The 12,774-nt window shown below is 38.4% G+C and overlaps 1 protein-coding gene across 3 annotated transcripts in view; it reads left to right on the top strand.

Annotated features, from left to right (window-relative positions):
- nckap1 (NCK-associated protein 1) overlaps positions 1-12,774 on the top strand; it is a 94,255-nt gene that overhangs the window by 16,317 nt on the left and 65,164 nt on the right. Inside the window, exon 2 of one of the 3 annotated variants that reach the window (XM_037680545.1) lies at positions 6,327-6,344. The exons of the other annotated variants lie outside the window; for them this stretch is intronic. Coding sequence (XP_037536473.1) covers positions 6,327-6,344 — 18 coding nt within the window. The remainder of the gene's footprint in view (positions 1-6,326; positions 6,345-12,774) is intronic. 3 annotated transcript variants of the gene reach the window in all.

The raw sequence follows: 12,774 nt of genomic DNA, 5'->3' as shown, positions 1-12,774 counted from the left end.
GTGTGTGTGTGTGTATAAATATATATAGATATATATGTGTATATATAATTATATATTTATACACATGTACATACACACATACATGCATGCATACATACACACAACTTCAAAATAACATAAATTCTCAACCTGTACTGAAAACAGTTTCTGCGTCTCAGCGCCACCAGCTGGTGAGAGGTGGTGACGTCAATTTGAACCCCGCCCACTGGAACCGGTACTGAAAGCATAATGGAAACACAACCTGTACCGTACCGAGTAGAGTAGAGCTGTGCTGTACCGGCCCGTACCGGTACTAATGGAAAAGGGGCATTAGATTTAGGTATCGGGATCGGATCAGAAGTAAAAAATGTGGATCGATGCATCCCTAAACAGAACCAGGATATGTAGCCACCTGCCTCGACTGACTGGGGTTAGAGAGAACAGGAAAAAGACAAACGCAGAATGGTCCAGGAGTAGTTTTTATCGGAAGAAAGAAAAAGAAAAACACTTGTTAATGGTAGATGTAACTATGTATTTACAGTATATGGAGCATAGATAGTAAATATAACATTTAAGTTATCTTATGGTGGAAAAAGTATAAACTGGCATTTAACAAAGTACCAGAGGCGATGTTTTCCCTCATACTTTGTTTTTTTTTTTTTTAATGTCTAAAGTAATTCATAAGTTTAATGGGAGCAAACTGCTTGCCATTAAATTCTCTGAGTGGCCTTTTATCCCCACTTGCCCTGAAGTATAAAACGATGCAAAAGTGTTTATTTTATTTTTTTACAGTTTTCGGAAAGATTTACAGTAATTAATGCTGTAAAATGTTCTCATTGACTGAATTAAATGAAACAGATTAATGTGGAATGAACTCTTAAGTGAAGCGTTAGATTATTAAAGGTAGTATGTGTGCAGATTTTATTTTAAAATGAGGACCCCATTTAATAAAATTTAGAGGAAGAATTTGTATAAGATTCTTTAATTGTTTTTGTTAAGGTGTGTTTGGAACAAAATTCCATCTTGACAATGACCATATCCTTTAATCTGCACTCAATCTGGCAGCCTAAATGTGTACGGTATATATTGGTAGACATGCAGATTTAGTTTTGTGATTTTATTTTAATTTAAAAACGCCTTGTATCTGTGACTTTCCTTCCCTCAATTGATTTTGGTGATATTATTTACATGAACGCTCCTACAAGCACCCTGCAGATGTTGGATGCTGTCTATCATGGTGCACTAAGATTCATAACTGGCTGTGATTGTCATACCCACCACTGCACACTGTATTCACTGGTTAACTGGACATCATTAACTTCACGCAGACTCTCTCACTGGTACATTTTCATCTTTAAATCACTTCTTGGTCTGCTGCCTTCATACATCTCCTCCTACATGTCTCTGCGTGAGTGCAGCTACGGAGTGCGCTCTCAGGACATTATTACCTGCAGTGTTCCCTCAGTGAGAACTGAACTCGGCAAAAGGGCCTTCTCCTATTCCGCTCCTGTTTCCTGGAACATCTTACAAAAAGATTTGAAGCTCTCGACCTTGACCTCTCCAAGTGTCTTTAAGAATCTGTTGGACACCTGGCAGGGTCCAATGCTGACATGTTCCTGTTGTTAGTTTTCTACATTTGTCTTGGAATCTAGCTGTTTTTTTTTGTTTGTTTGTTTTGCTACCTTTTCCTTTTAGCCATCCTATTTGTTAAAAAAAAAAAAAAAAAAACTGTAGTATGCTTTTTTATAACTGTTTATTGTTGTTGCTGTTGTCCATTGTTGTCATCTTTCTTTGTTGAAATCAGGTCTCTCTTGTAAATGAGTCCTCGAGGCTCAATGGGATTTACCTGTATAAATAAAGGTTGATTGATTATAACCGAAACAATACTCTGGTAATTATGCAAAGCAGAAGGTAAATCGATTTAATATTTAAATAATGGTGTACTCAATGAATTTAAATTTACTGTCTTATGTCTTTGAATTCTTATTTCATAGTCAACTAATCTGACTTTATTTATTTATTTAGATATGTTGATTAGTCAAAAATTCTTACAACAGGTCAGTTAGGACTCAAAATCCATGATGGGTATTCATCTCAGCTATTACCACTACAAAGAGACCAAAAATTGATGAAAGGGGATAAAAAAAATCTGCAGATGGTCTCGTTTGTATCTAAATGGATGTCAGACTAGTCGGAACAATAAACCTTATTTGCTAGAGATTTGCTTCAGCTATTAAAACAGGACTGGAAAAATTGCGTAGACTGGTAAATTTGTATACATTTTTAGAAAAATTTATCTCACATGGATGTCTCATGTCAGGGGAGGCTGCCGGACAGACCTGGTAAACCCAAATGCATGAGGGTGAACTGGCAATGTCTCGTGGAGCCCCTTGTCTCCCTTCTTCAACTCACACCTCCAGGAGAGTTTTTCCACATGTCCCAGGGAAGGTTTGGGATATTCATTCAACCTTTATTTAAACAGATAAATCACATTGAGCCTCAAACTCATTTACAAGTGAGACCTGTTTGGACAGACAAAAATAGTGGTTAACTGGACACATGTAGGAGTTGGAGGCGAAAAAAATTCCTATCAGACTTTTTTCTTGGCTGAGAAAAACCCCTAATATTGAAAAAACACCTCGCACAAACAAGCACATATTTACGTAGACATTCTGCAATAGAGAAGAGCAGGAAGAAGGAAGAGACGAGAGCGGTCAACAACACCTACAGATGCTCTCGAGGTCACTGTAATCAGTCAATGTCCTCCGGTGAGATCCATAAACATTCTCGAGGAATGGCCAAGAATAACCCCTGAGTATCCAAGAGTCCTGAAATGATGACAAAGTTTTTTCAGCAGGGTTTGGATGGAATCTGAATGGGCCAAGTTCAGGTCCTGTATTGCAGGTAGCCTCTGCATGGCCTGAATGTCATTTGTTCCTGTAGCAATGGCAACCAAAGGACCCACTGGTGGATGCCAGCAGTGATGGAGGCCGTCATGCTGAAGAAGGAGGCCGTCAAGACCTGTGTGGGGAGTGGTGGGTACCTTCAGGAGTATGCGGTTTCTGGGTTATTTTTAAGGGCTATCCAGTCCTTATATAACCAAAGCAGGAGATGTGTCCACATTCTTGGCACAGCGTCAAGCTCATTTCCAGTGCAGGTCGGGCTCCATCAGGGCTGTCCCTAGTCTCTGATCCTGTTTGTGGTGTTCATGGACCAGGTCTCGAGACACAGTTGTGGAGAGGATGGTATCTGGTTTGAGAACATCAGGGTCTCTTCTCTGCTTTATGCAGATGATATGGTTCTGTTGACGTTTTCATGCCAAGACCTTTGGCATGCACTGGGGCAGTTCGCAGTAGTGTGTGAAGCGGCCGGAATGAGAGTCAGTTCCTTTAAGTCTGGGGCCAAAGTTCTCCGTCGGAAATGGGGTGGGTGGGGGACTTTGTCTCAGTGGGAGGAGTTTAAATATCTGAGTGTCTTGTTCACAGGTAATGGTAGGATAAAACGGGAGATGGATTGGTGGGTTGGGACCTTGTCCTCAGTAATCAGGGCATTGCTTTATTTGTCGTGGTGAAGAAAGAGCTAAGTCAAAAGACAAAGCTCTCAATTTACTGGTCTGTCTTCCAAGTGTCACCAATGGTCATGAGGTTTGGATCATGACCAAACGAATGAGATCTTGAATACAAGTGTCCAAAAGTGGCTTCCTTCACAGCCTGGCTGGGTTCAGCCTTAGAGATAGGATGATAAGCTCTGTCATCCAGGGGGAGCTCGGAGTAGAGCTGCTGCTTCTCCACTTCAAAAGGAGTCGTTTGAGGTGTTTTGGGCATCTGATTAGGATAGGGGTACAAATCTCTGTGTCTGGCAATTCATTTTAGATTTTTGATGTCAAGATTCGATTCAGAAATGATTTTTGATTTGGAAACAATTTTTCTATTAAAATAGTCATAAATTTTGTTCAAATTATGTAACTGACGAGGTGAAAAGATTAAACATGTTTACATTTGTCTATTTGAAGCCAACTCAGCCACAGAGTCGTATCCAGCGACTCTCCAACGGAGATCACATTTCTCTCCCTGAGTAATCGGCTTTGGAAACTGCATGAACCAAATATCTTGCATATGAGGCATATCGGCCATCACTATTGTGTGTCCTGTAGCAGTTATATTTATTAGATACCATTTTTCTGCTGTTTTTTTAACTGATGCAAACCTCGTCCAGAGCACTGTTTTGTATTATACTCAAAATACTGTTTGTTCAAAATCCGGGTACTTGCTGTCCTCATAGATAGCATAGGGAGATATCTTTAGTAACCCTGACCAGCACTATTGTTCCACTCCAGATGCCCTTCCTGATGGGAGCAGGGCTCAAACCTATTGCCTCAGGCTTATGGGACTTCCGCACTAACCACTGTATTACTGCGGTCCCCTTAATATAAAGTCGGAATAAATCATAACATTACATCATATCAAATTCATGAGACCTAAATAGTTAAAAATTACATTGTCTTAAGTATGTAAATATCTAAAAAATTAATGTCAATGTTCCATTACTTCAAAACTGCTGTACTAAACCTGTTCTTGTTTTTTTTGTTTTTAACAAGGTTTTCACTTTTATTTATTTATTTATTTATTTCAAATCCCTCTGTTTTTAATTACTGTTGGTAAAGTTATTCATTTTACTGACTGTACCTTTTTCATATATCAGTTTGCAATCACCACTGGCTGATCCTCTACTTGTAGATCTTAATTTGATTTTGTAATGTGTACAAAATACAGTACATCCTGAATAACTTGAAAAATAAAGAAAACAGTTTTCTTTTGAAAACTGGAGTTCCAGGTCAAAATCTGGGATTGGAAAATAAAATAAACATCTGGCATCTACAGCCAGATTCTTAGGATCCACTGTGGGATGGACCTTTACAAGAGATCCTTCCTGTCTACAGCCATCAGTATCTATAACATCTTTTAATGAAACGAGGATAACGAGTTACAACAACAAATAATTTCCCTTTGGGATTAATAAGGTATTTTTGAATTGAATTGAATTTGAAATCTAAGAGTCACGCCACCAAATATATGTAAACCTTGTGAGCTAGGTATCTTGATATATGAAAACTGACTACCCCCATCATTTGAGGAAACTATGCTTTCTAGTTTTTATATTGTTTTAAAGTATAGTTTCCCTAAATGATTGAGTTGTCCAGTGTGGTGGTCAAAGATTAATCTTTGGTGGCCAAGGCCACCATTGACCACCCCCCCCGGCTTTGCCATTGCGCCTCACCAGGATCTGTCACTCTGTGCCGCCATGGATGAGCAAAAAATAAACAACTAAATATATAAACTACCTCTGTTCTTATACACGTTACTCCTATCAACTTGAATATCTTCCAAAACACTAAGGTTTACTTGCATTCCCTGTTCAATTCTAGTCCAGAAAAACACTCATTTTGAAAACTACAAACATTCACTATACAAATCAAAACCACATTGGCACACTGCTTGTGCAGTCAGCAGAGGCAAGATGAGAACAACACTGAGGAATACTTGTATTTGTACTTATACTTCTACTTGTTTGGGGGAAAGAAACATATCTGTGCATCCCTAGTATGAAACAAGACTTGAGCTTTTTTTATCACTTAGAACGAGGAACAGAATGAAGTTATCCTAACATCTTAAATGAAGGCAGTACAAAGTGCATGATATCATCATCATATTTGAATGAATTTATCACGTTTCTGCACGGATGTGCTGCAACGTGATGAATTCATGCGTACATTTGAGCGTCTCATTTGCCAATTGCTTGAACAGTCAGGGAATATTGCTCCGTCAGTTACTAAGCAACAGCCATGATGCAGAAAGGTGGAGCTGTGCTGCAGATGGTGAAAACTGCAGGGGCCCAACTTCCCTAAGGTTCTGTGAGACCATGGAGCTGCTGACTAACCCAATGTCAGTCCTATTATTTCAGGATTTCCACACCCTAAAAATAGATGTGATATTTTCACTGTCTCTGTGTGTGTGTGTGTGTGTGTGTGTGTGTGTGCGCACGCGTGTGTGTGTTGGTGGGTTTTATACAGTCTGTGTTACTTTGAACCAGCTAGCAATGATACAAGTGTTAATATGATCAAATGTTGCCACATGTTTTGTGCGTGTTGGGGGGGGGGGGGGGTCAAATTGATATAAGGATCTGAATGAGAGATGTTGTTTCAAGACATTTCTGTGTGCGCATGTGTGTGTGTGTGTGTGTGTGTGTGTGTGTAAACCAGTGATTAAGCTGTTTGTCTGGGTGGGCTCTTTGTTTTGATTTCTTCTCTTCTTCTCTCCGTTCCAATGCTTCCCCCCTCTCCTATGAAGCAAGGACAAGTTTGGAAGGTTTGCAAAATTTCTCACCTTCCACTGATGAATCCCCTTCCTCTTTCACCCTCCTTCTCCCCCACCCCCACCTCCACCTCCTCCTGGCTACCTGTACTGATCTGTTGGTCCCCTCCTTCGTACCCCACTCCTCCTCTTCATGTTTGAATCTGTACTGCTGAGGATTTGGCCTGGGCTCCATTCACTGTCAGTTCGACCTTTGCAGAATCTGTTCATTTGTTTTTGGTGCAAAATTCATAAAAAAATGTTTTTGTCCCACTAAGATTCAAACTAAATGTTTTTGCTGTTTATAGGTTCAGGTTTGGTTTATTTGTCATATGCAAAATTAACACATGGTCAACAATTAAATGAATTGCTGAGGACGAGAAGAATCGTCTAGACTCGCCAAAAAATAAAACAACAAGAAATACCAAAGCATGCAGCAAAAATACTAAAACATACTAGAAAATACAACTAAAATACTAAAAACAAGGTGCCAAAGTTGAAAAAGAAATACTTCTAAAGTGTGGTTCAATTAGCAGTGAGGTTCTTTTAACAGCGTGGTTCTGTTCTATTAGTAATAACTACTGTAAGTTAGTAATATCTAAGTTTTAGTATTTGGTTACTTGTTCATATTCAAATGTAGCTAAGTTTTCCAGTAGCCAAACTTTTGATTCAACATATTTGACAAAACAAATACACGTTTATTTGTAAGAGTTGCTAATATTTGATGTGAAAATATTAGAGGTGGTCTTGATTTCCTTAATTTTGGGAGATCGGCTGATACTTACATGAGAAACTGATTTTACTGATTTTTTTTTTTGGTAGTTTTACCAACAATTGTCTGAACTTCATTTATATTTCGGAGCACTACCTCATGGCCAGTTAAAACACGTTTGTATTGTTTCTAGGATATTGTTCAAGGGTTTGTTTTTCAATAAAATAATATTGGAAAATTAAAGGTGCATTGTGATTTTATAACACCTGACAGTTTCGCTTAGAAAACAAAGTCAGAATCGGCAGGTCAGACTTTTTAGGGATCGGCCAGAAAACTGCAATCGGTGCACCTCTATAAAATATTAACTTTAGAAAAAGTATGTGGTTTTTTTTATTTATCTAGACTCCATCACTGGTCTCCAAGGATAAGATGTGCAGATCGAAGATTAAACAGCTTTATTTGTGCAGAGTTCCAATAAAGTTTTGAAAAATCTTTAAAAGTTTTGAATTTGATAGCATTTTCATTCATAACGCATCAAAAATGACAATTGGTCATTATAAATCAGCTGTTGCTTCATCAGCCACAAGTTCCGAGTTTAATATAAATTAATTGGGAGGTGAGGGAGTGCGACATTTTAATTATTGCCCTGTAATTATGTAAATTAATAATATAACTGTAGACGTAAAAGATGTTTGATGATGTGTAGGAACTTTAGTTGGTACATAGTAATTATTTGAGAAGTAAGGGTTTAGATTAGGAAAAATGTGTTTTAGGGTTGGGAAACTTTAGGCACCTCATGATTCAAATAGATTATGAAGATAAGATTATAAAACAATAACACTTTTTGATTACCTGCTGTTATCAGGATTGTGGAAAAAAAAAACATCCAGATGCAAAGACAATAACACAAATGTTCACATTTAATGACCGTTTTTCATATAAAATACAGATTTATGTATCCTCACTTTAATTGCTGGTTCTGATAAACTGGAGGATTAATAAATTAGTTGCCACCTCAAATATTTAAAATCTGCTACATATTTAGGTCTGATCTGTTTGCCGTTGTTCACTTTTAGAGACTATCAGCAAAATAAATGGGCCTAAACTTTTCCTTCCACGTAAGGGAGATGAGTTTATCAGTTATTATAAAAAAGATGTCTTCAAACTGAGCTCTTCACTTCCAGATAAGTGTTTTAATACAGACTCAAACTGCCTTTAAGTCTAAATGAACTCTAAATCAAGAATTATTTGCAGTTTGTTTTTAGTTGCACCAGCCCAATAAACAGTGTTGAGTGAGGAGATAATCCCTGTAAACCATTTGATGTTTTTGTGAAACAGTTTTTAAAGTATTTAGGTTGACACGGATTTCAACAATCCTGTCAAATCTAAAAATTGCTCAAAGATGAATTCTTATTCCGACAGGCGCTCCAGGCAGTTAGCCAGTTCTGAGCGAGTTGTCGCAGTTCTCACGCGGGTCTGTTTCTGCTCTCATCAGACCATCCATTCTTTAGAGCTTTTTTTTTTCAGTCCTTTTCTCAGCAGTTGATCCTGTTTTGTAGAAATGACAAGGCTCCCGCTGTGAGAAATGGACAGACGTGAATTCCCTTCAGGGACAGAGTGGTTTGTGGCAGGCTCAAAACTTGCATCCAATAATTAGCGGGCATAATTAGTTTTTAGATGTATGTTTCCACCAGCCCGCTGCGATGTATTCCATAGTCCCCTACCGTACATCGGGGGGTGTTTGAGAAGCTCAGCCATTAATTGCTACCTGGAGTGTACAAACAAACCAAGGTCTGTTCTGGTATCCAGGCAATAAACCCTTCTTCTTCCTTCCTACCACTCTGATTTTCAGCTTACTCTCATGCCCCCATCCCTTCATTGACTCTCACCCTCCTTCCATCCATCCCTCCATCAGTCCCAACCCAGTCAACCAGCTTACTCCACCAGCCTCCACCTACACTAATGGGTACCACAACAAAATAAATCATTAATTTGTATTAATTAATTTGTTCTGTTATGACAAACCGTTAGATACATTTTACCAAAAGTAAAGCAATTACTGATATTGGATTAAGTATTTGACGGTGTCATCGTAGCTACAAAAGTAATTCATGTCACTTGTTTAAACGTGTGATGGAAATCTTTGACAAGATTTATGTTTTGAGATTTTGCATGTTTTAGTTCGTTATTGCACTTTATGTATGATATTATATTATGTTACTAAACATAAAGCGGTGCAGAGAAGAGGTGGGAATCTTTAGGAGCTTCAGGATTTGATTTAATTATAGTTCAAAGGGCATCTGGGTTCATTCATTATCACAATTTAAACAAAATCCTCAGCGTAAAAGGATCTAAATATGTTGCTCCTTACTGCAGTATAAACAGTTTTTTATTCTAACAAGATTTTGGGAACTAAATGGACAAACAATGTGTCAAAATGCAGAGTCCAGTGATATAGGAGTATGTGGCAATGGATTTCCATGCCTTACAAGGAGCCCTGGCTAAGAAGCCAGAGCTCCCAACAACCCTGGAAACCAAAAAAACAAACAAACATGGAAAATAACTTTCACATTTTCTAAACAGGAAAAACTCAGGAATTATTAACACTTATTTGATTAAAATATATTTCTAAGATTTTAAGGTGTACACGTTTTTTAATTCTGTTACGGGTATTCTAGTGTCATTGAGTCCATGTTCTGTTTTTACAGTGTTCATAGTACATGTATTCTTACCGGTTGGCTGTGGTGGCTTTTTGTTTTACGTTGCATATCGAAAAGGGGCATTTGGAAATCCCCTCCTTCCATCAGTCTGTCCGTTCATCTGTCTGTGAATGTTGTGAGTGAAGTAACTTGAAAAATAAGTGAGATAACAACTTCGATTTTGGTGTTTGGCTATATCTAGGTGTAAGAAAGTTTCCTCTCGTAAATTATGGTGTTAGGTCTAACTCCAAAATGGCCACCACTATTGATATATGATGTGTGTGTGTGTGTCTGTAAACTGGACACCCATATCATTTGAGAAAACTATGACTTTCTAGTTTTTATACGTATTGCTTTAAAGTAAAGTTTTTGTGAAATGATATGGGTGGCCAGTGGGTTGGCTGAAGATTAGTCTATGAGGACCAAGGCCACCATCGGCCTCCCATTGGCTCCTCCATTGCACCTGGTGGCAGATAAACTTGCTCCCTCCACTCGCCAGGTTCTGTCACTCTGCCGCCTCAAACAAGAAAAATAAACCTCATCTCTCTTCTTCACAACGTAACTCCTACCCATTTGAGTATCTTGCACCAAAAACATTTAAGTTTACTCGCATTCCCTGTTCAAAACCAGTTCAGAAAAACTCACCTCGAAAACTACGAACATTCACTATTCAAATCCTTCTCTGACGGGACATTGGCCTACTGCTTGTTAGTATCTGATGTTATACAATTGCTATATGAATGTACTGCAGGCTACAGTGTACTTACTGTCATCTCTGACACTGCCACAGTCAATGATCCAGTGTTTCCCCTTCCACTACCCAAGGAGGGTGCACCGCCCTGTCGACAAAACCCAATTTTGCTCCCACCTTTCTGAAAAGCACCAGTATTAGTATGGTTATTATTATTATTTTTTTGGTTGTAGCTTTACTGGCCAATCAAAAAAAAATTGTGTTCATAGTAAAACGTTTAAAAAAATAAACTTTTCATTTTTCCAATACGGCAACATCTTACAAACATATGATGCCTCAACCGAACCGCCATGTCCAAGCAGTGAGTCTGTGGCATTAAAAGTCTCAACACAGGATCATCTGCTGCTGAGTGGTGATTGGGGTCTAATTAAAGGTACAGGACTAGTTGTTTTGATGCAGCTTATTTGGCTCCCACTTCTGTTGTGTCAAAAGACAAACGGATCTCCGGATCACAGCTCGAAGCAAACAATGTCGGCTGAAGTTTTGAGTTTGTGCCAAAGCATGACTAAACACCAAAGCATGTCAGTGATGAGTGGTAATGTTGCAGAATGTTGTTTCAGAGTTGCCTGTCATGAGTCAGAGGATAACTGGGATTAAATGACTACAGTAGAGACGTATGTGTTGTGTAAGGTTAATAAGTTAGGGGTGTTGACATCTAGAGTGTGGTGTTGCACTGGTGTGGGATTCAGTCACATCATGATACGTTGACACTCACATTCAACTTTAATCTCTCACACACACGTTTTGACTTTAACCAATTCAAATTTAAAGAACAATTCTTTTGAAAGTAAGCAATGATAGTTTAATACTAAGGTTAGAATCTGATCAGCTGAGCTATTTAGGCAAATGGAAGCAAGCTGAGACTCATCAACACATTCATTCAACCTTTATTTAAAGCATGTTGCTGTTGTGTGGTGAGTTGTGTGTGCGTGTGTGTGTGTGTGGGGTAGGATTATGACAATACTATAAGTTTTCATACTAAGAAAACTTGTCTATACTTGATACAATTGTCAATATCACAAAATGAACATTTAAAAAGCATAAGATTGGTATAATGGAGATCAAAATATAATTAATGACAATTGGTTAATTTCAAAATGGTTTGCTTTTTTGTACATCCTATTGCAAAAGATTAGACAAGAAAAACACTTGCCAGGATTTAAAAATATTTTTTTTTACACCTGTTCAAAAAACTTTAGTCTAAAAAGTACATCAAAGAACATCAAAACACACAAAGCAACCATAAACATAGAATTATTTAGAAGTAAAATTCTTAACTCTGTACTGTATCACAGTCTGTCAACATTGAAAGGAAGAAGACGAGCATCACTTTTTTCTTTTCTTCCAAGTCCACATTTATCAGGAAACTGTTTTGATCAGCAAGGAAGAACAATAGGCCTTTTTTTTCTAAGCTGTCGCCTGACTTTTTTCCCGATATGAATATTTCTTAAAAAAAATAAATTATCTGCATCTTGTCATTGGCCACTTTTTATAATGGTAAAGTTACATCTTCATAGAAAATATATATATATAAAAAAAAGCAAGCATGTTTTTGCTGAGCCATAAAACAACCACAGTGTCCTACAGCTGCCAAGTGTCTCTAAGGTGTTGCACTGCTAAATGAACTGACACCGAACACAAGGCTAGAGATGGAACCAGACCAACATCTGACACAAGGTTAGAGATGGACTGGACCAACATCTGACACAAGGTTAGAGATGGACCAGGCCAACACCTGACACAAGGTTAGAGATGGACCGGACCAACATCAGACACAAGGTTAGAGATGGACCGGACCAACATCTGACACAAGGTTAGAGATGGAACAGGCCAACATCTGACACAAGGTTAGAGATGGACCGGACCAACATCTGACACAAGGTTAGTGATGGACTGGACCAACATCTGACACAAGGTTCAGGATGGACCAGGCCAACATTTGACACAAGGTTAGAGATGAACCAGCTTGTGAATGTTAGAAATGAACCGGTCCAACACATGACGGAAGGTTAAAGACAGACCAAACCATCTTGTGTGAATTTTCATGTGCATGGATGGCAGTAGGATGGGTCATTGGTTAGCACTGTTGTCTCACAGCAAGAAGGTCCTAGGTTTGGACCTGGGGTCTTTCTTTGTGGGGTTTGTATTACTCGTGTTTGCATGGGTTTTTTCTGGGTACTCCAGTTTCCTTCCACAATCCCAAAACATGCCTGCTAGGCTGCCTTCAATCCCAGACTTCCCATATATATGTTTATATATATATATATATATATATATACATAT

This window comes from Nematolebias whitei, chromosome 1 (genome assembly GCF_014905685.2).
Source record: "Nematolebias whitei isolate Nwh7 chromosome 1, NemWhi1, whole genome shotgun sequence".
Taxonomy (NCBI): domain Eukaryota; kingdom Metazoa; phylum Chordata; class Actinopteri; order Cyprinodontiformes; family Rivulidae; genus Nematolebias; species Nematolebias whitei.
The sequence above is the reverse complement of the archived record's forward strand: the minus strand, read 5'-3'. Positions and strand labels throughout refer to the sequence as shown.